Source organism: Ovis canadensis, chromosome 3, assembly GCF_042477335.2.
Source record: "Ovis canadensis isolate MfBH-ARS-UI-01 breed Bighorn chromosome 3, ARS-UI_OviCan_v2, whole genome shotgun sequence".
NCBI lineage: Eukaryota > Metazoa > Chordata > Mammalia > Artiodactyla > Bovidae > Ovis > Ovis canadensis.
Window position 1 is genome coordinate 7,578,838 of NC_091247.1, and position 27,124 is coordinate 7,605,961.

Consider the following 27,124-nt stretch of genomic DNA (forward strand, 5'->3'; position numbering starts at 1 on the left):
GATTGGCCCGGCGGGGCCGACGGTGTGCGGCGAACATGGCGGAGCGCGCGAGGAAGCGGCCGTGTTGTCGGGTAGGTGGAGAGATGTGAGAGCCCTGCGGCAGGGCGCGGGCCTGGGGTTAAAAGACAGAGCCGCGTGGGACCCTGTGGCGGGTCCGAGTCGCCCCTCCAGCTCCAGGCTCGTCGCTGCTCCGCGGCCGGGGTGTCCGAGCTTGTTGCCTGCTTGTGGCCTCAGTTACCCCTGTCCCGATGAGCAGCGGAGGTGGGAACCGGGGTTTGAGTCGGAGCCGGGACAGCGTTGGTAACTCATTACCTTACCGGAGGGAAAGTGTAGTGGCTCAGTGGTGTCCGACTCTTCGCGACCCCATGGACTGTAGACCACCAGGCTCCTCCGCCCATGGGATTTTCCAGGCAAGAGTACTGGAGTGGGTTGCCATTGCCTTCTGGCCAATGGCAACCTTGCTGGAGTTCTTATTGGCAACTCTGCCCGGGGTTCGGATTCGTGAGGCGGGAGCCGGCTTCTTCCCGAGCCCTTTCATGACGTATGTCTTCTGATAACCAGGGCGGCAGTGGGCAGGTCCTGTCACCCTGCACCTAGTCCCTCTTCTCTCCAGGAGGAGCTCATTTAACAATTTGCTGAATGCTGACTATGTCCCAGCTATGGTCTCAGGCACTGGGGATACATGTCCCTGCCCTCCTGACGCTCTCTCTTGGGCAGTATTGTGTGTGTGTGTGTGTGGGGGGTGCCCCTCATTTCCTCACCACCCTCATTTAAAGGGGCTTCCCTAGTGGCTCAGACAGTAAGGAATCTGCCTGCCAATGCAGGAGACTCGGATTCCATCCCTGGGTCAGGAAGATCCCCTGGAGAAGGAAATGGCAACCCACTCAGGTATTCTTGCCTGCAGAATCCCACAAACAGAGGAGCCTGGTGGGCTACAGTTCATGGGGCCGCAAAAGAGTTGGAGACGACTGAGCCACTAACCAACAACTCATTTAAACAGAGGGGACAGCTGGGGAGCAGCAAGTGGGAACACCCTCCCCCGCCAGCTCAGGTGTGACCATTCAGCCTCACTCCTGTATCTCCCCTGACTCCTTCTCCAGGGTGAACATGGCCAAAGGGTGGAGTGGCGGAAGTGGAAGCAACAGAGTAAGTCAGGGACTACGGGGTGGAGGTGGGCCTGGGGAGGGTGGGCCCAATGGGGAGCTAAGTGTCTGTGCTCACCTGCCCCCTGACCCCACTCCATCAGTACACAGCTGAATCTTGGGGAAAAGCCACCAGGTTTGTCCCCTCTAGGTCTTACTAGTACCCAAAATGGGGACGGGCAGCCCAGAAGCCATGGAAGGCTTCTCTGGCTGCTCTCTAGGCAGCATTGGAGTCCCCAGGCTGACCTACTGAGAGGACACCACCTCCTGGGCTGTTCCAAGTTTTCCCACCTCCAAGTCACTCTTCCCTCCACCAATTGGGATGTCCTCTTATCCAGAACAAGAGGAGAAAAAGAAGTGGAAGGATCTCAAGATGACAAAGAAACTGGAGCGGCAGCGAGCACAGGACGAACAGGCAAAGCGCCAACAGGAGGAAGAGGCAGCTGCCCAGAGCGAGGCGAGGGGTGAGCAAGCCGGGTCCTGGGCAGGGCAGAGAAGGGCGGAACAGCCCTGAGGGGCCACTGGGCCCAGACATCTTGTCCTGATGGAGAAACTGAGGCTTAGAGAATGGGAGGGATCCGAAAAGCTGAGCCCTAACCTACTTACGTAGATGTTAGTTCTCTGGAGGGTAAGTGTCGTATATCATAACTTCTAGAACCTCATCATTGTAATGGCTGTTTTTACTCTTTCTTTAGCTCCTTTAGCCAGACTTTATTGTTTGAATATTTGCAACTGCTATTCTATAAACAAATTTTAATTCCTTACAAAACTCTCTCTTTCATATTGCTAGGTCACTTCACTCTCCATTTTTGTGCTACATTTCCATTCAGATCTATTTCCCCAAATCACAATCTGCCTGTTGGTGTGTTGTTTTGTTCAGTTGCTAAGTTGTGTCCGACTCTTTGCGACCCCATGGACTGTAGCCTACCAGGCTCCTCTGTCCATGAGATTTCCCAGGCAAGAATACTGGAGTGGATTGTCACAGTTTTTACTTTTTTACTGAGCACTTTCTGTGTGCTTTAAGTTTATTTCAAAAATCCCAGCAAACATTACAGTTAACGTTTCTCCAGCCGTTAAACGGAAAGTCCAGTCCGAGTCTTTGCGACCCCATGAATTGCAGCACGCCAAGCCTCCCTGTCTGTCACCAACTCCCGGAATCTACTTAAACCCATGTCCATCTAGTTGGTGATGCCATCCAACCATCTCATCCTCTGTCATCCCCTTCTTTTCCCGCTGTCAATCTTTCCCAGCTTCAGGGTCTTTTCCAATGAGTCAATTCTCCGCATCAGGTGGCCAAAGTATTGGAGTTTCAGCTTCAGCCTCAGTCCTTCCAGTGACTATTCAGGACTGATCTCTTTTAGGATTGGTCACCATGCGTGTTATTCAGTTCCTACATAGACAGCAAAGCATGTGGTTTGTGTTGCCTCCTGTCTCCTAGTGATAAACCCATGTGACATTTTACAAAAATGTGTGAGCAAAAGAATAGGAAATAGCTCCCCCAAAGAGGGACTTGGGCCGCACACATGAAAGCGCAGCACAGACATGCAGAGTGATGAGACGGAACGTGCAATCCGAATTGAAGATAAATAGAGTGATTTTCTAAACAGCTGGCAAGGACTTCTCTTGCCAGCAGTTAAGGTTCAGAGCTTCCAATGTAGGGGACATGAGTTCAATCCCTCATCCAGGATCTAGGATCCCATAAATCGTGTGAAGCAGATGAAAACAAAAGAAAAACAGCTGGCTCTGGCGTACTGCGATTCACAGGGTCACAAAGAGTTGGACACGACTGAGCGACTAAACTGAACGGAACTGAACTGAACTGGGAATGTTGAACCCGCAGCGATTTGCTGTTCCAGAAGCTCTAACTATGCAGCCAGGGAAACTTAGTGACGGCACATCATATCGACACGTGAGTGAAAGCGGTTCTGACAAAAAGGATGATGTTGTCCCAAGGAAATGATGCCAGCAAAAACACCACATTAAAGGAACTGCCAGATATATTTCATAGCATTGAAAGTACAAAGAATAGAGTATTTTAAGTTGATCTGAACTTAGAAAGGAGTGTGATGATTCACCAATGCATAGAGAAGATGCTGGTTCTGTATCTGAAGCTACACAACTGGAAGGCAAGCACTGTTTCAATGACTCTTGATAATTTCCCCCAGATTTATTGAAGTCTAATTGACAGATAAAATTGTAATATAAAGTATACAATGTGATGATTTACTCTGTGTGTACTTGGTGAAGTGACTCCCGCAAACAAGTCAGTGATGCCTCCATTACCTCATGTAGTTACCCTTTTTGTAGGGAGAGAATCTGCTCTCTTAGCAGATTTCCACTAAACAACAATAAAGCATTGTCTGCTGCAGCCACCGGGCTATGCGTTAGGTCCTCAGGATCATCCACCTTGTGACTGAGGCTTGTGCTGCTTCGTCAGCCTCCCCCTGCTTCCTCCGCTCCCAAGCCCCTGGCGACCACCACTGCACCTCTGCGTCCATGAGTTCCACTTCTTTCTTTCTTTTTTTTTTTTTTCAAATTCCACATATAAATGATATTGTGCAATATTTGTCTCTTTTCTTTCTGGCCTATTTTCCTTACCGTAACGTGTTCCAGCTTTATCCATGTTGTCACAAATAGCAGGATTTCCTTCTTTTTAAAGACCGAATAACACTCCATTGTATATTCATCCATACCATATTTTCTTTATCCATTCATCCATCAACAGACACTCAGGTTGTTTCCAAATGTCGACTCATGAAGAATGTGGCAGTGAGCACAGGAGCGCAGATTCTTCTTGAGATAGGACTTTCTTCCTTTGGATGTATACCCAGACGTGGGATTGCTGGGTCATCCTTGATACCTTTTTACAACGAAAGAAAATACTTGAATTCTCAATGCTTTAATTTAAATTACACTAGCAATTTAATAAGTATTAAATGTAGTATTATTAGTTTCACTACTTTTTCACCTCCCTCTACATTTGTAACAGGCCATCAAGAGGTGTTTTTTTTTTTTAAGAAATCTTTATTTCATGTCTATGATGTGTGTGTAAGTGCTAAGTGACCTTATTCGTGTCTGACTCTTTGCGACCCCGTGGACTGTAGCCTTCCAGGCTCCTCTGTCCATGGGATTCTCCAGACAAGAATACTGGAGTGGGCTGCCATGCCCTCCTCCAGGAGATCTTCCCAACCCAGGGATTAAACCCGTGTCTCCTGTGGCCCCTGCATCATCTAGAAGTTTTAATGCTTTGACAACACCTTTGAAAGGTCCCTGAACAATCAAAAATTTTCCCATTATTCGGTTTTCTCTGCACCACTGCAGCTTGAATGGTTATTTTCACAGTCTCACAGCGCAGTGGGAAGCGAGAACTATGTATGTGTATGCGTATGTACGCACCACCACATTTGTAGCTGTATAATTTAAAATGCAAGCGGAGTATGCTGTCTTCCACATGCCTCTTTTTTCTTACCATATATTTTGCATCGGGTCTTCAGTTGCGGCACGCGGGATCTTTTGTTGTGCTGCCTGGATTCTCTAGTAGCACGCAGGCTTAGTTGCGTGTGGGATGTCAGTTTCTCAACCAGGACTCAAACCTACGTTCCCAGCAATGGAAGGGCATAGTCTTAACAACTGAACCACCACGGAAGTCCCCATACATTTTCACAATTGAGGTAAAATGCACAGAACACACAGTTAACCATTTAAAGTGTACAAGTCAGTGGCAGTTAGTGTATTCACAATGTTGCATGACCACCACCTCCCTCTAGTTTCAAAATATGTCTAGTGCCCCAGAGCTGCACCCTGTGTCTATCGAATAATCACTCCGCATTCCCCTCTCCATACCCTGGTAACTACTAGTTTGCTTCCTGACACCACGGATCTGTCTATTCTGGACACATTCTGCGAAAGCAATCACACAACAGGTGACCTTTTGGGTTTGACTTCTTAGGATGCTTTTGAGGTTTATGCGAGTTGTACCATGTATCAGTGTGTCTGTTGTTCCTTCTTGTGGCTAAACAGTGTTCCATGGTGTGGATATACCCCAGTTTACCATTCATCTGTTGAAGGACTTGTTTCCACCTTTCGGCTGTTATGAATGATGCTACCATTACCATTCACGTACAGGTTTCTGTGTGGACATTTGTTTTGTTTTTCCAGTATAAACCTAGGAATGGTGTTGCTGGGTCATAATCTAATTTTATGTTTGGACTTCATAAAAATGTAAAACTTTTGTGCATCAAGGGACACTATGAAGAATGTGATCAAAGTCATTGATTCATTTTGAGTTAAATTTTGTAGATGGAGTGAGATAGAGGTTCAACTTCATTCTTTTGCAAGGGGCTCTCCAGTTGTCCTAGCACCGTTTGTTGAAGAAATTATTTGACCCCCATTGAATGGTCTTGACACTTTGTCAAAAGTCGTCTGGGCATAGATGTTTGAGTTTGTTTCTGGGCTCTCAATTCTGGTCATTGGTCTGTATGTCTAAGCAATGCCATTGCCACACTGTTTTGATTACCGTAAGTTTGTAGTATGTTTTGAAATCCGCCTGCATTTTTCATGTAACCTGAATATCTTTTCACATGAGAATGCTAGGGGTGGTCTCATTCCTTTGGTGACTGTATAGCGTTCCATTGTATGGATAAATCAAAAGAAATTGAATCAGCCTCCAACTGATAAGACACTGAATTGGCTTTTTTTTCCTCACACACAATACTGCAATTATCTTCCAGGTTTATGTATATGTATGAACATCCCTGTAAGATAAACATCTATAAGACAGAGTGTTTAAGTCAAAGAATAATATAAGTCACTAGTATTAAGTTTCCCTCCAGAAGTTTTACCAGTGACTTTTAGTGCATCGTAGTATTGACTTAGGGCATCCCAATCTTATTATTCTCTGCCTGAGACCCAGACAAGAGTGTTTCAGTGTAGTTTGTATTTTGTCAGTTATGACAAGGGTCAGCATCTCTTCAAGTTTACATGCTGTTTTCTTTTTGTGTGTGAATTTATATCTTTTGCCCACTTTTTTTTTCAGTTGAAATGTTGGTCTTTTGTAACTGGTTTATAAGAATCCTTTGCATGTTAAGGCTGACACTGTATTAGAATGGTCTGATTATTCATTTGTCTCCCTCATTCTGTATGCACACCTTAAAGGAAAGGAAGGTGTCCTATTCTCCTTTGTGTGCCTGGTGGCTAGCCTAGGGCATAACACATACTGGAAGTTCAATAAATACTTGCTGAAGGAATAAAAGGTGTGTATCTAAGTTCCTGCACCAGTTGTCGATAGTAGAAAGATGAACAAAGAAGAGTCCTGGTTCTAACGGAGCTCACAGTCTGGTTGGAGAGGTAAACATTCATTCTCTCACTCAGTGAAAGTTTATTGAGCATCTTCCTCTGAGACACATGCATAATAATGTCCCAGGCAGCTGCTAGGATGAGAAAAATGCCAGGAGTATGACTCGGGTGATCTGGTCGCCCTGGAATCTGGGCTGGTCGGTGCCCCTCCCTGCTCATCACTATCCCCATCCATAAAATGTAAGCAACTAGATCAAATTCTCTCATTTCCCACTGAGCATCTGTCAGTCTGTGCTTCCTCGATTTTTTCTGGAAATAGTGAATCAGTAGCCCAAGGGGCCATGGTGTCACTGCTCAGCCTCCCCTTGCTCCACAGTGGCAGTGAAGTCTGTGTCCTGAGTTCAAATTCCAGCTCTGCTACCTGCTAGCTGTGGCCTTGGGTCTGTTACTTTGCCTCTTGATGGCACCTTTCTCATGGGATTCAAAGTGATGGGCCCTGTAAATGCTGGGCAGGCGGCCTGGCACAGAGAAAGAGTGCAGTAAATAAAAGGCTACGGTCATTACCCTTAAGCTAGTCATCAGGGCTGTAGAGGAGTTGTCCAGGGAAGACTTGCTTCCTGGAAGATGCGAGATGAGGCACATGGGGAGTTGGAGGTGGGTGTGGCTTGGGAAAGGCTGCCCCAGCGCCTTCCTGGTGTCTCTGAATGAGGCAATGGTGAGAGCTCCCAGGTGTCTGTGAATGAGCCCCTGTAGAGATACCTAGGTCAGCCCAGTCAGTGCAAGAACCCTGGTCTGGGAGGCCGGCAGTCGCACCTTGGGGTGGGCCTGGACCAGCACACTCCCCACCGACGGTCTCCTCTATGAAGTGAGGCCACGCTCCCCTCTGAGACGCAAAGTTGTCCTCTGTCCTAATGTCTCGTATGACTTAAGGTCTCGGGCCAGCTAGCCAGAAGTCTAGACAGGGCTGGCTCTGCATGTCCCCTGGTGGTGGCCTCAGGGACAACAAGCACCCATTTCCTCACAGGGCAATGCCTTGCAGGGATTCCCAGGTGGCTCAGTGGTCAAGAACCCGCCTACCAATGCAGGAGATGCGAGAGACCCGGGCTCCATCCCTGGGGTGGGAAGATCCCCTGGAGGAGGAAATGGCAACCCACTCCGATATTCTCGCCGGGAGAATTCCATGGACAGAGGAGCCTTGCAGGCTTCAGTTCCGGGGTTGCAAAGAGTCGGACATGCAACAGGCAAGCAGCATGCAACACCTTGACACCTGGCAGTGCTGCTGGTGAGGGCGCCCCAGGTGGCCACCTGTGCCCTTCCCACCCTCGGCTCAGACCCCCAGTGGCTCTCCCTCCCCTTCAAGTTCCTGGAGACTGTCCCCATGACAGCCACGGGCTCCAAGGAAAGAGACATGTGCAAGTACTCAAGGGCAAACACTCTTATTTGCACAAGTAGTCACAACCACACACGGATTTACCCACGTTCAAGGTCACATTAAAACTTTCAGGGACCCTATTCACTTCTACTTCATGGGCCCCTTTCTCCATTAAAAAAATAATAATAACAAAGGAGAACTCCCTGGTGGTCCAGTGGTTCAGACTTCATGCTCTCACTGCCAAGAGCCCTGGTTCAATCCCTGGTCAGGGAACTAAGATCCCGCAAGCCACACAGCTTGGCCAAAAAAATATATATATACTTTATGACTATGTTGGTATAAAGAACACATATCATCCAGGCTAGATTCATTATTATACATTCATTATTATATTCCCTCAGTCGTCTGACTCTTTGCGACCCCATGGACTAGCCCCCCGGGCTCCTCTGTCTGCGGGATTCTCCAGGCAAGCATACTGGAGTGTGTTGACATGCCCTCCTCAGGGGATCTTCCGGCCCAGTGATTGAATGCATGTCTCATGTCTCCTGCTTTGGCAGGCAGGCTCTTTACCACTAGCACCACTTGTGTTCTTATTTTAAAATAAATTAAAATGAAAACATTTTCATAGGCCCTTCAAACTATCGCAGGCCCTCAGCACTAAGCCTCCTGACATCTGATGAAGTCAGTCCCGCTGAAATAGGTCATATTGTGTGAATCTCACGGGTATTCATAAAGTGCCCACTCTATTATTAACATTTGCCATTTACAGTCACCTTCTATGTGCCAGGCATTCAGTGAAGGGCTTTCCATGAGCTCCCTTATTTCTATTTATTTTACGGATAGGGAAACTGACATTGAGAGAGGTAAGGTGACTTGCCCTGAGTCACACAGCCAAGGTATGCATGACCCCAAAGCCTGTGTCCTCACCTTCTCCCCCAGTGTCTGCTTGGTGCCCAATCCCAGGTGGGCATCAAAGGTTTGGCAGGACAGACCTGCTCCACAAAGGGTGCAGTATGATACTCACTCCTGTGCCCACAGACTCACCCAGACACACACAGCAGTCGCTGCCCTGGCAGTCCCCTGCAGTGGAAGCTGGATCCTGGTTTCCAGCCCCAGCCCTGAGGTAGCATGAGTGGTTAAGCGTGTCCTCATCCTGCGCAGGCTCTCCCCCGCTCCACGGAGCCAGGCGGCCCAGGCCACCCCCAGCCCCAAGGAACCACCTTTCCTGACAGCTGGCAGTGAGAATGAAGGGCCAAGACTGGCAGAGGAGAGGAAAGGGCCACACGCCGGGATCTTAAACTGTGGGCATCCCATGATTCGAACCCTCCCCTGACCTGCCGGAGCCCCGCTTGAGTGTTTGTTCCAGTTTTTCAGGCGCTCAGTTGTGTCCCGCTCTTTGCAACCCCAAGGACGGCAGCACACCAGGCTCCCCTGTCTTTCAGTATCTCCCGGAGTTTGCTCAAATTCATGTCCATTGAGTCAGTGATGCCATCCAACAATCTCATCCTCTGTTGCCCCCTTCACCTCCTGCCTTCAATCTTTCCCAGCATCAGGGTCTTTTCTAATGAGTCAGTTCTTCGCACCAGGTGGCCAAAGTATTGGAGCTTCAGCTTCAGCATCAGTCCTTCCAGAGAATATTCAGGGTCGATTTCCTTAAGGATTGACTGGTTTTTGTTGTTATATTATCATTCTTACAAATTTCCTGCCTTTATTGTTTTGCTTTTAAATTTTATTTACTTTCGGCTGCACGGGGTCTTTGTTGGTGTACTCAGGGTTTCTCTAGGTGCAGCAAGTGGGGGTTACTCATTATAGTGTGGGGGCTTCTCACCGCTATGGCTTCTCATTGCGGAGCAGTGGCTTTAGGCACCGGCTTCAGTAGTTGTGGCACACGAGATTTTTTACTCCGAGGCATGTGAAATCTTCCCAGGTGAGGGATCAACCCCGAGTCCCCGGTATTGGCACCCGGATTCTTATCTACTGGGCCACCCGAGAAGTTCCTTCCTTGCCTATTAAGGTGGGGGGGCAGGTTGAGGATAGCACCTGCTTTCCAGGGCTGTTGAAAGCGTCTGATGACATCAGTATAGTCCTAATTTCAGTGCCTCGTGCTGAGTGAGCAAATTAGAACTGACTGTATTAATATTATTCGTACCTCTGTGATCAGGTGAGATGATGGCAGGTGTGATCTGGGGCAGAGGAGGTGTAGCCGCCTTAGGAGAAAGGCCAGAATTGATAGACATAAAGGGATGTGGGCAACCGTGTCAGACAGAGGATCAGCCTACCAGGCAGCCGAAGAGTTTGAACCAAGTGGCCAGGAGGTGGTGAAGGAGGGGGGTTGCCCTAAGATTAAGTCCATCTGGGCGAATCAGAGGGTTTCAGACTCAGGATGGGAGCAGGCACCCCTGCACTCGGCCGGTCTAAGGGAACCACCCATCCCCGTTCGCTCAGGATGGTGCTAGTTTCAGCACTGAAGTCTGGTGTCCTGAGAAACCCCTCAATCCCGGGCAAGCGGGATGGTTGGTCCCCCCAGAACAGGCACGGCTGTGCCCTCCAAGGCCAGCACTGGGCTCATACCAGGCGGTGCACCTCCCATCCTCTGCTGAGGGGCCTTGCAGGCCAGCACATTATCCCAGACACAGGGTGGAATGCCCCTCCTCAGATAATAATCGCACTTTCTTAGCCACAGGGAGTAAATCAGAGGGTGAACTCTGACTGACTTCCCAGCCCCTGGAATCTCCCAGCTCGCCCCCACGGGCCTTTGCACCGCCTGGCATCCTTTCCCATCCTCTGGGACTGGGCTTGAAGGCCGCGCCCTCCAAGGAGCCCCCGGGAAGGCCTGCCCGCAGGGGCTGTGCCCCCAGCGCCCTCTAGTGTCCGGTTGTATTAGTCTCCTGGGCGTCTCTACCAAAGTACCACACACCGGGTGGTTCTAAATATAAAGACAAATTTTTTCTCTCATCGTTCTGGAGGCTGGAAGTCCAAAATCAAGGTGTTATCGGGGCCATGCTTTCTCTGTCGGCTCCAAAGGAGAATCCGGTCCATGCTTTTCTCTTAGCTTCTGTGCTGTCAGGAGTCCTGGGTGTTCCTTGGTTGGAGACACATTAATCTCTGCCTCACCCACTCCAGTGTTCTTGCCTGGAGAGTCCCAGGGACGGGGGAGCCTGGTGGGCTGCAGTCCATGGGATGGCGAAGAGTCGGGCATGACTGAGTGACTTCACTTTCACTTTTCACTTTCATGCATTGGAGAAGGCAATGGCAACCCACTCCAGTGTTCTTGCCTGGAGAGTCCCAGGGACGGGGGAGCCTGGTGGGCTGCCGTCTGTGGGGTCGCACAGAGTCGGACATAACTGAAGCGACTTAGCAGCAGCAGCAGCGGCTGTCTTCACATGACCTTTCTCCTGTGCGTCTGCATTCTTTTCTCTTCTTACAAGGAAACAAACTGTACTGGCAGTGGTCCACTCTGATCCATTGAGAGCTCATCCGAAATTTTTCGAATATTTGTTTATTTACTGTTATAACTATTTTATGGAGAAAGGAATGGCAACCCACTCCAGTATTCTTACCTGGAGAATCCCATGGACAGAGGAGCCTGGTGGGCTACAGTCCATGGGGTCACAAAGAGTCGGACATGACTGAAGTGACTCAGCATACATGCATTGCTATTTCTGTCTGGGCCAGTGTTAGTTGCAGCGCGCGGGACCTTTAGTTGCCGCACGTGGGATCTAGTTCCCTGACCAAGGAACAAACCTGGGCCCCCTGCAGCCCAGACTGTTAGCCACTGGACCACCAGGGGAAGTCCCTCGTCTTAAATCTGTTACACCTTCCAAGATCCTGTTTCCAAATAAGGCCACATTCGCAGGTGGTTGTTTAGTCGCTCAGTTGTGTCCAAGTCTCTGCGACCCCATGGACCAACCCCAAGATCCCCAGGGGATCTTCCCGACCCAGGGATTGAACTTGCATGTCCAGCATGTCTCTCGCATTGCAGGCAGGTTCTTTACCCCTGAGCCACTGGGGAAATATTCACAGGTTACCAGAGGTTAGGACTTGGACATATCCTTTCGAAGGACACGATTCGAGCCATAACACACAGCTTCGCGTTGGTCAGGAAATACTTGCTGGATAGTAATGGTGACAGTGTCTGTGGGCATCTCTTGACAGGCCTGGTCCACGCTGTGGTCTCAGCGCTTTGCCAGGACCGGGTCAGAGAAGATGCTCCGGAGACGCTGATGTCTGAGTGAGGACCAGAGGAGGACGTGCCCCACCTTGGGGCAGGTGACGAGTTTTCTGGGCTCTGAAATGCTTCAAAAGACCTTGCAGGAACAGGCTGAATTGGGAGTGGAGTTTAGAAGGGACTAGGCTAGGGAGTTGCCTAGTTTAGGCCAGACTTTGTTTCCCTCTTTCTCTTTTTCGGCTGCGCTGGATCTTAGTTGTGGCACATGGGAAAAGATCTGTGTGGCATGTGGGATCTAGGTCCCTACCCAGGGATCAAACCCGGGCCCCCTGCATTGGGAGCGGGGAGTCTTAGCCACTGGACCACCAGGAGCGTCCCATAGGCCAGATTTGTTTCTTACAAGCAAGGGCCGACAACCATCCACTTCCTAGAATCTTCTAGTGTGGGCAAGCCTGAGCATTTGTATCCATGACTAGGTTATGAATTATTGTCCTTTTGTTTCTCCTCCATAGTAAAGTTAGAGGGTCACACGGATAGTTATGAAATGTTGTGGGCAGGTAGATTATATAGGACTTCCAGTTTGCAGTCCTGTGTGCAAGGAGCTTGGAAGTCATCACACTGTCCTTGTGAATAAAAAGCTGAGCCAAGATAAAAATTAACAGCTTTTCTTAGATTCATCAGAGAAGTGAGGCCACAACGCAAACTGCCGCCTCGGGTGTGTGAATGTGTCATCTGAGGCTGCTTTCCCAAAGCAGCAGCAGACTTGAGAAGCTGTGACAAGGACTGTCTGCCCTGCAAAGCCTAAAGTATTTGCTCTGACCCAAGGCAGAGTATGTTTGCTGGCGCTGATATAAGATAAGGAAACTTAACAGACAGGAATGATGAGCGTGGCTGGGCGAGAGCAAGCGAGAGAAACGGTGGTACGAAATGACCTGGGCCCTCATGTCTGATCTAATATGGCGTCGTAGTATATGCTTGTAGGATACGGTAGAAACTTTGGGTTTTATTCTTAATATGAGGATTTGTAAAAGAAAGAAAGGAAACTGAAGTCGCTCAGTCACATCCGACTCTTTGTGACCCCATGGACTGTAGCCTACAAGGTTCCTCCGTCCATGGGATTTTCCAGGCAAGAATACTGGAGTGGGTTGCTATTTCCTCCTCCAGAAGATCTTCCTGACCCAGGGATTGAACTCGGGTCTTCCACATGTAGGCAGATGGTTTACTGTCTGAGCCACCAGGGAAGTCCAGGTCTTAGTTGCGGCACAAGGGATCTAGTTCCCTGACTAGGGATGGAACCCTGGTCCCCTGCATTGGGAGTGTGAGGTCTTAGCCACTGGACCACCAGGGAAATCCCAGTGTACAAGTTTTTGTATGGACATATTTTTGTGTTTCATTTCTCTTGGGTATATACCTAGGAGCGGAATTGCTAGGTCATATGCTAACTCTGTGTTTAACATTTTGAGAAACTTCTAGACTGCTTTCCACATCCACTGCTGCATTTTACATTCCCAGAAGCAATATACAAGGCTTCCAATTTCCCACCATCCTTGAAACACCTGTAATTATCTGTCTTGTTATAGCCATTCTAGTGGGTGTGAAGTTGTGTCTTAGTGTACCATTTACCTAATGACTAACGATCTTGAGGATCTTTTCATGTGCTTGCTAGCACTTTATACCTCTTTGGAGAGATTCAGATTTATAATTTGCGAATACTTTCTGCTATGTGGGTTTTTTCATTTTCTTGATGGTATCTTTTGAGACACGAAAGTTTTTAATTTTGGTGAAATCTAAATCCATTTTTTCTTCATTGCTTGTGTTGTGATATATAAAAGCTGCTATATATGGTGTTATATATTAAAAAACCGTCTTCTAATGCAAGGTCAAAAAATTTACTCCTGTTTTCTTCAAGGAGGATTATAGTTTTAACCCTGACTTTTAGGTCCATGATCCACTTTGAGTTAATTTTTTTTTATAAGGTAGGAGTCCAGTTTCATTCTTCTGCATGGGGATATCCAGATGTTTCAACACCAATTTGTTGAAAAGATTGTTCTGTCTTCATTGAATTTTCTTTTCTTTTTTTGCTCGGGGGTCGCATAACTAGTTAGCCTGCCCGAGTCTCCTTCGTTATCGGAATTAACCAGACAAATCACTTTACCAACTAAGAACAGCCATGCACCACCACCCACAGAATCGAGAAGGAGCTATCAGTCTGTCAGTCCTGTCCCTCTTTGAATTTTCTTGGCCCCCTTGTCAAACAGCAGTTGATCAAATAGCAGTTTACTTTTGGGCTCTCAATCCTGTTCCCTCGATTTATATGTCCATCCTTATGGCAGTACCACACTGTGTTTTGGGTTCCCTTAGCTTTTTAGTAAGTTTTGAAATTGTGCAGTGTGTCCTTCAATGATTTTCTTCTTTTTGAAGCATTCGCGTTTTGATTAATGTTTGTTGAATCTTTTTTTTTTCCCCCCTTGGCAGCACTGCAAGGCTTGTGGGTTCTTAGTTCCCTGACCTGGGATGGAACCCGGGCCCTGGCAGTGAAAACACAGAATCCTAACCACTGGATCGCCAGGGAATTCCTGAATCTCTTTTAAGGCCTGGTCAGCTTCAGATTGGTTTTAGCACAGAAATAGTCTACAGGTGGTATGTGTGTTTCCAGAGTCAGGACGTGAGGTAGGCCTGACTCTGTGATGTTAGAAGCCATCCATAATCTTCCCCTGGATCATTTTTAACTAGAGGTGATTTACATTTTGAGGGCTTCCCACATAGCTCAGTCAGTAAAGCATCTGCCTGCATTGCGGGAGACCTGGGTTCAATTGCTGGGTCGGGAAGATCCCCTGGAGAAGGAAATGGCAACCCATTCCAGTATTCTTGCCTGGAGAATCCCATGGACAGAGGAGCCTGGCGGGCTGCAGTTTGTGGGCTCGAAAGAGTTGGACACAACTTAGCACTATCTTTTTCTCTCTTGTTCTTAGCGTTTTGAAAGGGTTACTGTGGTTGCTGGGGTGGGGGGTGGTCCCAGGGTTTCAAGGACTGAAGGATAGTCGTGGGACAAAACCCTTGTTGCCGCGCCTGGTGCAGAGCGACCACTCGATAAATACCAGCCCTTATTGTTTTTGTTATTAGAGCTGGGCGGGGGGACCAAGTCCTGGGCCCAGAGCCATTTTTCCGGCCGGGGTGTTCTCCCTTCTCTGCCCTTGGAGGGGACGTCGCCCCACGGCTCTGGGAGGCATGTTCAGGAATGCGACGGCCATCTGTTTGCACCTGGTGGGGCCCCTCCGGGGAAAGAAGTCTGGAGCTTCGCTCACCCGGTGTTTGCACCAGACTGTAAGTGCTCTCGCCCCCCGAGCTCTGCTGCTTGCATGGCCTGGGGCTCCTGGGATCTGGCTTGGTCCTGGCTTCAAAGCTGTGCGTGAGCCTCCTCTTTCAGGAAGCCTTCTCTGACTGCAGCCTGGGTGTGGGCCCCTCCCTTGCCCCTGCTTCTGATCTAGCTTATAGCTCTGCATCCTTGGTGCTGCAGCCGCCCCATCGGCCCCTAGCCCAGCCCAGTGTTTGGTACACAGTAGGTGCTTCATGAATGTTGGCTGAATAAATGCATTATGCATAAACTCAAGAACAGGCACTGGCTCCTCCCTTATCCAAGTAGTGTGTGATGTACGCAAAGGTCACTCCTTTGAGCACCTCGAGTTTCCGCCCTTTTTCATCTCCTCCCTGAACTCATTCAGCTTGGTTCATCTTTGTTCTCTCCCTGTGCCCCTATACCCCTCTACTCCTTCAGCCATCTCAACCCTCCTCAAACTCCCTCACTCCAACCTCTACTCACCTCTCCAGCACAGCCCCAACTCATCTTCACTTTATTTCCTTAACGTGATGCATACCCAATTCGAAAGCAAGTCCTTATATCCTTGAAACCATATGACATCAATATTAAGATACATTGTTATTTTAGGGACTAGTAAGGGAGGAGGAAATCGCCTATTAAATTCATTCTATAGGTTCTAAGATACGTCTGAAAGTGCAGTGTGCAAAAATACACATTTCAGAATCAAAGATGATATGATCTCCGGACAAAAAGACTTGGAAACATAGAAAAGCACCCCCATAATTCAATCACCTACAATTCCACCGCTCAGAGGGAACCTTTGTTAACGTGTTACTACGTTTCCTTCTAAACTTTTTTCCATTCACACATTACCATAAAAAATGTATATAGACAAGCATATGCAAGGCTATTTTTTAAAACATAACCATACCATACATTCATTTTGTCACCTGTTTTATTGATATCAGTACAGCACATTTATAAACATTCCTCTAAAATGTAATCTACTCCCATATTTTTAATCATGAAGAAAAACATTTATTTTAGAAAGTGTGAAAAAAAGAAAATTGTTAAGGAAGAGAAGGAAAAATGTCTGTTTACTCACCAAATGATCACTGCCGTCTAACATTTTGGGGATCACACAATTTCCCTGGCAAAGATTATGCTATCGTTTTTACTATTTTTCGTCGCTGGCAGGTGGGCAAGTCCAGGCTGGAGGCGCGGGGAGGAGCCAGGCGCTGGGAGGCTGGAGGAGCCCTGCTCTTCTCCTCCTCCCGGAGGGGGGGACATGGAGGCTGTGGTCACAGAGCAGTTGCTTCCCGGGGCGAGCCCTGGCTGACTCTCCACTTGCTCTGTCTCCACCTGACTCCCTGCTTGCTCTGTTGTCTCCAGCTCACCATGGCTAAACGGCTGCAGGCTCGAAGGCTGGACGGGATCGACCACAGCCCGTGGTGAGCCAGGCAGGACTGGGGAGGATGGTGGTGGGGGTCCCCTGGCTCAAGGATAGCAGGGCTGGTGGTCACTGGGTTGGCAGGGACTCCGTGGTACCCAAGACGGCTGCATACTCGGACCAGGAGGTTTGCAGCCTCAGCCCTTGAGAGGTGAGACCCCCCAGCAGCCTGCTTAGGATTCAGTCTCAGCCTCACCCTGCTTGGCTGTGGCATTTGGGGCCAGTGACTCACCTGCTCTGAGCCTCCGGTTCCAGCTAGGAAATGGAGGTACTTCTGTCACCCCTGAAGGGCCTTGGGAGGGTGAGATGAAATACTGTGTGAGCCATGGGCACTACCCAGGCACTGGGCTGAGGGCTTTCCGGGGGCCAGGGGGGGGTGTGGTCTTTCATTTCACACTTAGTAGAGAACAAGATAAGCTAAAGAATATAAGAAGGTAAGACATGGGCAGCTCCTCACCGACACTTGCAGAGCTTACCATCTTTTCTGAGTTGACTCATTCTACATGTGAAAGACGTACGTGCCCGCTGTCACTAGTGATGCAATGGATGCAATTGAAGATGTGTAAGAAAGACTGAATGCCCTTCCTTCTTCCCCCTTCTCCAACCCCTGCTCCCAGCCCACTCCCCCTTTGGCCAAGAGCACAGAGCCACCTCTGTACATAAAAAAGATATCATTGGCTGTTGTTTTTATCCAAAAGAGGACCATCTTTTTCTTTCAAACACCCCTCCTGTACCGCATTTTGTGATTTGCAAAAATCTTCCACCGCCATCTTCTCCTCTGATGCTCCCTGGTGTTTGGGATACGGGGGCCAGGCCCAAAGGCCCTATGGTGTCCGGCTGCTCTCCAGGTTGAGCCCCCTGGGTCCTGCTCCCCAGGCTGCCCCCTCTGTCCTCTCTGTGAGGCAGGTGGGCAGGCCCGGGGCCCATTTTGCAGATAAGGTCAAGTCCAGCCCAGAGGAAGGAAATGACTGGCTGGGAGAGGCAGCTAGAGTCTGTCCTGACTCACAGAGGCAGCAGACTCTTGAGCCTTTCATACCCATTCTACAGAACGGAGGACTGAGGCCAGGAGAAGCCAAGTCTCAGGCAGAGTCAGGGCAGGGCTGGCCTGGGAGGACTGCACAGACCAGGGGAGCATGCTAGGAGAGATGAGGGCCATGAGAGGCCCCAGGTTCCTGAGGACCCCCGGGTGGCGGCCTGAGGATCTGGCTCCATTGTCACAGCCACCATGGAACACCCACCATCTGACTTTACATCTCAGCTCTGCTTTAGCCACTAGTGTGGCTCTGGGCAGGTCATCGGTGTCTCTGAGCCTCAGCAACTTCGTGTCTTCAGAGACCTTGTGAAGCTCTGGAGAGAAGAAGAACCGATTTTAGACATATTTATTGTTAGGCACGTTCATTGCCACCACACCTGACTGCTCTGCCCCCTGCCAACCTGGAGCCATGTGCCAGCCTTTTTATCCAGCTTCTCAGCCTCTCTGCCAGCTTCTCTAAAGAGGTGGCCAGCAGGCAGGCCCAGAAGAAAGGTGGTAGGGGGCCAGAGGCGGCAGAGGGCAGGGCTGGTGGCACTACAGTCTATTCAGAGTCATTCTCCAGGGCCCGATTGTTGCTTCAGACAGAGGTGGACTCAAAAGCCAACTGGGAAAAGCTAATGGGGAGCCATCGGGCAAGTCCCCTGAATCCCACCTTCTCCATCCCCATTGCGACTGAGGAGCAGAACTTGCCTCATAAACTAACAGAGGCGATATGAGCAAATGTTTCAAAGTGTGGCATTGACAGATGTGTGAATAGGTCATGAAATCCATTTAGGGGTGCTCAGCAAGTATTTGTAAAGACCAGAGTAGGACAGGATGGGAAAGACTGCCGTGGATCCCACTGGAAGGAGAACGTGGAGTCCCTGTTTGTCCCTCCAGAGTTTGGGATGTAAAAGTGATTTCTTACTGTGGATCGTGATGGAAAGTTGCAGAGGCCCTGGGCTGAGACATGTGACCAGCATGCGACCAGTTATGACTGTAAACAGATCAGGATGGGTGCTAATTATCCAGTTTTTCTCTTGCAAGCCCAACAGCCTTGCTCACCCTGCCCTGGAATGGAGCAGAAATCCAGGTTGGGGTGGAGGGTTCTGCTACCCACTCTCTGTTTGTTGCCCAGGGTGGAATTTGTCAAACTGGCCAGCGAGGAGGCTGATGTTGTAAACTTCGGTGAAGGCTTCCCAGACTTCTCACCCCCAGAGTTTGCCGTGGAAGCCTTTCAGCACGCCGTCAGCGGGGACTTCATGCTTAACCAGTACACGAAGGCATTTGTGAGTCTCCCAGCCCCTCTGGGGGCCCCTAGACACTGGCCTCTGCAGAGGTCCCAGGGGAGGAAGGGGCAGCTCTTTCTGGAGAGCAGGCCAATCTAGATGTTAGGGTTCACGGGGCAGAGCCCTTGAAATTCAATCCCGCCACGGTTCAGTGTTCATTGACTGTCTCCTTTGTTACAAGCCCTGGGACAGTTCATGGCCTGGGGGAAAGGCAGATTTAAAAAAAAACAAAACAAAACCTGAGCTGGGAGATTGTGGTCTAGTGGTGGAAAAAGCAGACCAAACAACAGAAGCGGAAATCAAAGGTGGTTGATTGCTGCCATGGAGGAGCTTGGGGTCCTCGGGAGCACGAAGGAGGGAATGAAACCTGAGAGGTCAGGGAAGGCTTCCTGAAGGAGGTGACCCATAAAACTCATGGAAGATAGTTGGTTTTTTTTTTTGGGGGGGGGGGGCACTCTAAATCCAAAGTTTGTCTGTGAAGAACCACAGAGTAAATATTTGCCAGCCCTGGAGCAAGTTCTTAAACCTTGGTGTGCATCTCACAGTCTGGGGGAAAGTTTCTTCCATTCCCACCACCCAGAGTCTAGCACTGCCAACAGTGTGCTCCTTTGCTGAGTGTTTAGACTTTTGAACTTTTAAAAATGTTTGTATAAACACACACATATGTCCACATATGAGATTTGTGTGGCTTTCTGGTATTTTTTTTAATTGAACTATAACGCTGACTCTGCATCATGTGGCCAAAGTATTGGAGCTTCAGCTTGATTTACAACGTTGTGCTAATTTCTGGTGCTCAGCAAAGTGATTCCGTTATAATATACATATATCCCCATTTTAAAATTTTCTTTCCCATTATAGTTTATCATAGGGTATTAAATATAGTTCTCTGTGCTATCCAGTAGAACCTTGTTCTTTTGGGTTTTCTGGCTGTGCCACTCAGTCGGTGGGATTTTAGTTCACCTACAGTGAAAGCACAGGGTCCCAACCACTGGATCTTAAGGGAAGGCCAATATTGTTCATAGTATGAGTCCATTTGTGCTAAAAAATCACAAATCTTTTTCTAGAAACATAAACTCACCAAAATTGAATCAAGAACAAACAGATGATTTGAACAGATCTATCACTCCACGTGAAATAGAGTCTGTAATTTAAAAACTCCCTACAAACGAAAGTCTGAGACCAGATGGCTTCACAGACTGATTCTGCCAAATATACAAAGAAGAACTTATATCGATCATTCCCAAACTCTTCCACAAAATTGAAGAGGAAATACTCCCAAAGACTTACTACGAAACCATCATCATCGTGATACCAAAACTAGACAGCACCAAATAAGAAAATTACAGGGCAATGCTTTGACAAACACAGATGCAACAATTTTCAACAAATATTAGCAAACCAAATCCAACAACATGTAAAAAAGATTGTACGCCACATCCCAGGTTCACAAGGATCGTTCAGCATAAGCAAATCAGGGTGATTCAGCAAATAAACAAAAGACAAAAACCACATGGCTATCTCAATAGATGTAAAAGAACACTGGATGAAATTCAACATCCATTCATGATAAAAACTCTTACCCAAGTGGTAATAGAGGAAACTGATCTCAACATAACAAAAGCTATCTGTGACAAACCCACAGCCAATATAATACTCAACAGTGAAAAGCGGAAAGCCTTCCCACTAAAATCTGAAACAAGACAAGGATGCCCACTCTCACCTCTTCTACTCAAGATAGTATTAGAAGTCCTAGCCACAGCAATCAGATAAGAAAAAGAAACAAAAGGGATCCAAATTGGAAGGAAAGAGACAAAACTGTCACTATGTGTAGAGGATATTGTACTATATATAGAAAACCCTGAAGACTCCACACAGAACTACTAGAACTGCTAAGCCAATTCAACATTATATATACAGTGTTATGGAACTTGTTTATTTCCTTAAATAGTATGATAGGGGCAACTTTCCAAGTCAAAATAGCCTCATTTTTTGATGACTGCATAGTATTCCACTGACTAGAGGCGCCATAATTTATTTACCCAGCCCTGCACTGATGGTCTGGTTTGGTTATCTCACTATTAAGCAATGCCACAGTGAATATTTTGTGTGTACACATAAGTGAGCATTTATCTCAAATCACAAGAAGTAAAACCAGATAATCAAAGGGAGTAAGCCTTTTAGCCTATGACGGATATCATCAAATTGCCCTCCAGTAAGACTTACATTCCCATCAATAGTCTGGTCTCAGAGCTGGCAGGAAAGTCCATTCTTTTACTATCAATGTTGAACATCAGCAATTTTTCTTTCATGACTGCCCTCATTATTTCATTTGGCTATGTGTATTTGTTTTATTGCTTCACAAGAGCTCTTTATGTTGCAATGTTTCTCTCTTAGTTTTCTAACTTTGCTCATGGAATATTTTGATGTATAGACAATGTTCATGTTCATGCAGTCAAATCTGGTTTGGTAAATCATTTAATTAAGTTCCAGACCTTAGGTTTCAGTCCCTCGGCTTACCCTGGAATGTTTTATAAGTGTCCTCAGCAAACAAGCTTATGGATCCAATACTCCTCTCAAAGTGAGGGGTTTCCAAAGCTGCACCATAAACCCTCCGTCCTGCACTGCAACTGCCATGACCTTGGGCAAGTCATTTCCTTTCTCTGGGTCTCTTTTTCCACCTGTTAAATGATGGGAATCAAGCAATGTCTCTCTTGCAAGGCTGCCAAGAGGCTCAGATGGCAAAAAAGTCCTTCTTAAACTTCAAGAAAGTGAAAGTGGCTCAGTCATGTCCGACTCTTTGCAGCCCCACGGACTGTACAGTCCATGGAATTCTCCAGGGCAGAATACTGGAGTGGGTAGCCTTTCCATTCTCCAGGGGATCTTCCCAACCCAGGAATGGAACCCAGGTCTCCTGCATTGCAGGCGGATTCTTTACCAGCTGAGCCTCAAGGGAAGTCCTCCCTTAAACTCTCTTAAACTTAAAGGGAGATGTTTAAAGCTTAGAGTTGTTGCTATTTTGAGGGTTCCACTGGACTGTCATTGTGAAGGCATACACTCTGTCTGGTTCCCCATCCATCCCAGCCCTGGGTGGTGGGCCTGGCACAGAGCAGGCTTCATGGCAAGGGGTGGTGGTGAGGTGAAAGAACCCACCCCACAGAAGCTGACTTGACCCCCAGGTTTGCTGCTGAAAGATGCTAGAATTGCAGAGAGTGTCTGAACAGGAGGGTGGGCCCAGGCTGAGCCAGGGGCCTGACCCGTGCTGTCCTGGCAGGGTTACCCACCCCTGACGAAGATTCTGGCCAGTTTCTTTGGGAAGTTGCTGGGACAGGAGATAGACCCACTCAAGAACGTGCTGGTAACCGTGGGTGCCTATGGGGCCCTGTTCACAGCCTTCCAGGCCCTGGTGGATGAAGGAGATGAGGTGAATGGGCAAAGCCCGGGCTGGGTAGGGGTGAAGGGTCCGGGTGGTGTCAGCCCCAGCTCATCTGACCTTTGTACTAGGTTATCATCGTCGAGCCTTTTTTTTACTGTTATGAGCCCATGACATTGATGGCAGGGGGTCGCCCTGTGTTTGTGTCCCTGAAGCCGGTGAGGATGCTGGTTGGAGGGTGGGTGGGCAGAGGGGTCCAAGGAGTGTGCTGGGTTGAACCTGGGAGGTGCAAAGAAGGAAGGGAGTGGAGGAAGCCAGTTTCTCCAGGATGGGGGGAGGGGTGTCCAGAGCCCCAGAGGAGAGACAGTGGAGGCAGATGCCTGGGAGGGAGGAGCCGAATTCCTACAGATGAAAGTCAAGGAGTAAACATTGCCACCCTGCCTCCCTCCTCTTGCAGAGCACCACGCAGAAGGGAGAACCAGATTCCAGCAGCAACTGGCAGCTGGATCCCACGGAGCTGGCCAGCAAGTTCACATCTCGCACTAAAGCCTTCATCCTCAACACACCCAACAACCCCCTGGGAAAGGTACCTGAGGGACCTCCTCCCCAGGCGCCCCTCCAGATTGGCTTGCGTCCCTGTTGTTACTCGTGTGCTGCCATGGGGCCTCAGTTTTCTTATCTGTGAAGTGGGAGAGCTAACTGCCGAGAGCTCTGAGGATCGAGGCTCCTGGGGTCCCAGGGCCTGGGGCAGGGATCCCCAGGGAAGGTGTCAGCGGTAGTGGGCTGGGCTGGAAGCCTCTATTACTCCCCCACAGACCCGGACCCGAGAGTTCACCGCTCCACTTTTCTCATCTGTAAAATGGGAACATGACAGAACCGATGTCAAGGAAGACCCAGTCTCCCACCTGTTTCTCCTTTACTGTTACCATTATCACTCTCGAAGCTGCTGATGCCAGATACGCGGGGTTCTTTTTTCCCCCACACTAAGCAGTTCTGTGAGACCAGCTGGGTGTCCCACAAAGTTCAATTCCATTTAATTCAGTCCTGACACTGTCCACCTGGAGATGGTGTCAGCTCCCAGCAGTGAAGGGCCCAGTCTGACAAGGCTGCCCCCACCCCACTTCAGACGCCAACCGCAAGTCAGTTTGTCACCTGTGCTTCTGACCTGTGGCTGTAAATCTGAGACGCCCACAACCCCCTCGTCAGGTTCAATTCATCTGAGTGGCTCACAGGACTCAGGGACACACCTACTAACAGTTCTCAGTTAATTAAAGGAGATGATAAAGGATACAGATGAACAACCCGATGAAGAGACAAGTATGGCAAGGTCTGGGCGGTGCCCGAGAACAGGTGCTTGCTTCTGCCCCTGTGGAGTTGGGGTGCGTCAGCCTCCGGGTGCCCGCATGAGCTCATCCACCTCTGCAAGCTCCCCAAACCCCACCTATCAGGATTTTGATGGAGGCATCAATTATCAACTCCATTTCCAACCCCTCTCCCTTCTCTGGGGAAGTGGCAGGGAGTGGGATATGTGAGGGGGCTGAAAATGTCAGGCTTCTAATCATGGCTTGCATGGTCTCTCTGGTGGCCAGCCTTGATCCAGGAGCCCACTTAGAGTCACCTCACTAGAACAAAAATGCTCCTAGTGCTCTTATCTCTTAGGAGTGTACAGGGGCTTCCATTGCCTGTGTCAAGGTCAGGATCAAAGACCAGACCTTAGAGCAAAAGATGCTTCTAGTGCTCTTGTGCATGCGTGCTCAGTTGCTTCAGTGTGTCCAGCTCTTTGGGACCCCGTGGACGGTAGACGACCAGACTCCTCCGTCATGGGATTCTCCAGACAAGAATACTGGAGTGGGTTGCCATGCCCTCCTCCAGGGGATCTTCCTGACCCAGGGATCGAACCCGCATCTCTTATGTCTCCTGCATTGGCAGGCAGGTTCTTTACCACTAGCACCACCGGGGAAACCCTCCAGTGCTTTTACCCCTTAGTAGTTGCAAGGGTTTTAGGAGTTCTGTGCCAGAATCCGGGGCAGAGACCAATAGAAATATTTTCTGTTATCTCACAGCTGACCTCACAGGGTCACTGTTGCAGGGTTAGGAGAGGGCAGAGAAGCCCTTGGCACCGGCTCTGGCTGTCCGCTCGCATTGCTCTGAGCTGGCCTCTCTGGTGGGGGACGGTCCCTGCAGGTGTTCTCCAGGGAAGAGCTGGAGCTGGTGGCCAGCCTGTGCCAGCAGCATGACGTGGTGTGCATCACAGACGAGGTGTACCAGTGGTTGGTCTTCGATGGGTTCCAGCACATCAGCATCGGTGAGCCAAGCCGGCCAGGGCGCCCCGTACCCCCGGACCTTTGCGGCAGGGCCTTGAGCCCAGTCTGGTGTCAGCACAGGTCTGGTGATTAGGACCAAGGGGTCTGGACCCACACAGGTCAGGTGACCTGGGGCTGTGACTTCACCTCTTTCGGGACAGGGGAACACAGTGGCACCTACCTCCCGAGGTTGTCATGAGGAGGGGCTCAAATAAGCCTTGGAAATAGCTTAACACGGAGTGGAGTCCGCAGCGCTGAGAGCCTGGGTCCGTGCTGGGACCCAGCCCCCACTCCGTGCCCCCAACCCCGTCTCAGCAGCCTCTCTCTTTGATCTTGGGCAGCCAGCCTCCCTGGCATGTGGGAACGCACCCTGACCATTGGTAGCGCTGGCAAGACCTTCAGTGTCACAGGCTGGAAGGTGAGAGAGGATGGGGGGATGGGGAGCCCTCCCTCTACAATCGTTGGCGGGAGAGGCTGGCCTGGGAATCCGCAAAGGGTCTGGCTGGGGCCCCAAGGGCCTCCCCCTTCCCCTATGTTCTTGGTCCAGGTGGGCTGGGTCCTTGGCCCGGACAGGCTCATGAAGCACCTGCGTACTGTGCACCAGAACTCCATCGATCAGTGTGCCACCCAGTGCCAGGTGAGGGGGCGTGGCCATGAGGGCGTGGCCAGGTGAGGGGCGGGCCCAGATAGGGGCGGGGCAAGAGAGGCCTTTGGGCCAGCTCCAAGGTCGGGTCACACCTGACCCGCTCACCGCCCCCCCCTCCACCCGCCCCCACGCCCTCCCCAGGCCGCAGTGGCTCAGAGCTTCGAGCGGGAGCAGCTGCACTTCGGCCAACCCAGCAGCTACTTTGTGCAGTTCCCACAGTACATCCAGCGCTGCCGCGACCACATGATACAGAGCCTACAGTCCGTGGGCCTCCGGCCTGTGATCCCCCAGGGCAGCTACTTCCTCATCACAGACATCTCGGACTTCAGTAAGTGGGCCCGGCCAGTTGGAGCCGGGGCTGGGGCCCTGGAGGCTGCCCAGGACCCAGCACGTCCTCTGTCCCCCAGAAAACAAGATGCCTGACTTGCCCGGAGCGGCAAATGAGCCTTACGACAGACGCTTCGTCAAGTGGATGATCAAGAATAAGGTGGGCTGGGCCTCTGCGGTCGGCTGTGTGTGCTTTACAGGCTGTGCACTGCTAAGGGCGCCTGACCCCTGAGCTGATGGGCCAAAATCCAGCCCGGCCTCTGCCCTGAGCCGTGGTTCAGGGTTGTATCCATTTCAAGGAAAGGAGAGCCTGTTTTTAATGTGCTCCAATAGGCCTTGTGGGCTGGCAGGAATTCCTACCCTCTCAGGGCCTCAGTCTTCCCATCTGTACAATGAGGGGTTGGCCCATTAACTCTGAGGTCCATCCAGCTCAGTGCTACAATTCTAAGACATTTCTTCTATGGCTCTGCCCTGACCTGCCAGGTGATCTTCCTTGCTCTCAGCCGCCCTCTGTCCTCTGTACATAAGGAGGAACTTGGAATGGTGCTTTGGGATGTTTTACCTCTGACCTTGACACAGCACTGGGAGGTGCTGCATTGAAGCTAATTCTCTTTCTCCTTCTTTATCATGGGCCCCTCTGATCCCCTGAGGCCCCCCAGAGGCCTGCCAGGCTGTGGGATATTTGAGACATGGGCTTCCTCCTCCCCAGGGCTTGATGGCCATTCCAGTGTCCACCTTCGTCAGCGTGCCACACCAGAAGTTCTTTGACCACTATATCCGCTTCTGTTTCGTGAAGGTAAAGGACAGGCCTGGGGAGGGCAGAGCTCCCCAAGCCTCCTCAGACCTGCTGGGGAGAGGGGTAGGATTGATCTGTGTTGGTGCAGGATGAATCCACGCTCCGGGCCATGGACCAGAAGCTGCAGAAGTGGAAGGCTGAGCTCATGCCCTGAGGTCGTGACATCAACCCTGAGCCCTGCCTGGGGCCTGCACACTCTGCGAGGCTCTGTCTTTGTCCAGCTCTCAGCCATCCCCCAGGTGGCAGGTAGATGGTACTGGAGGAGCCCGTCTCTGTAACACAGAATGATCCCAGGGAAGAGTCCTGCTTTTGGTCTTTGGGGAGTCGGGAGCACTTCTTCATGGTGCATGGCTCTGTTCCTGTCGCAGAGGTGAGGGAGGCCTGGCTGGGGCCTCTCCCTGGTGTTCCCTGTGCTGGGCTGAATGGTCTTGGGTCCCCTCGCCCCTTCCCAGGCTCAGCTGGGACTCCGAGGGCAGACTTCAATAATGTACTGGCCTTGGTCCCAGTCCTGGCCCCAGCCAGGCCTCAGACATCCTTCCCTTTCCTTATCTACATTTGTTCCTGGGAAGTTATATTTAGCTGTGAGTCCTCAAGCCGGTACTTTTTGCCCATAATAAAGTTTTAAGCTGTTCAGA

At 49.9% G+C, this 27,124-nt stretch overlaps 1 protein-coding gene across 6 annotated transcripts; it reads left to right on the forward strand.

The window, feature by feature from the left end:
- Positions 1-27,124, forward strand: LOC138436550 (kynurenine--oxoglutarate transaminase 1-like). Of its 6 annotated transcripts, XM_069582254.1 has the most exons (16): positions 29-71; positions 1,101-1,146; positions 1,481-1,606; positions 15,101-15,301; positions 16,689-16,747; positions 18,897-19,047; positions 22,319-22,468; positions 22,549-22,635; positions 22,875-23,003; positions 24,602-24,722; positions 25,062-25,138; positions 25,268-25,357; positions 25,508-25,694; positions 25,774-25,853; positions 26,403-26,489; positions 26,578-27,124. In XM_069582254.1, exons 4-16 carry the CDS (start codon positions 15,206-15,208, stop codon positions 26,641-26,643), a joined length of 1,380 nt encoding a protein of 459 aa, XP_069438355.1. In that variant the 5' UTR covers positions 29-71; positions 1,101-1,146; positions 1,481-1,606; positions 15,101-15,205; the 3' UTR covers positions 26,644-27,124. The 6 variants fall into 6 exon arrangements, 5 of the variants coding, with proteins under 5 accessions (XP_069438357.1, XP_069438358.1, XP_069438356.1 ...); XM_069582256.1 differs by lacking the exon at positions 15,101-15,301 and having other exon boundaries at positions 1-71; XM_069582255.1 differs by lacking the exon at positions 22,549-22,635 and having other exon boundaries at positions 27-71.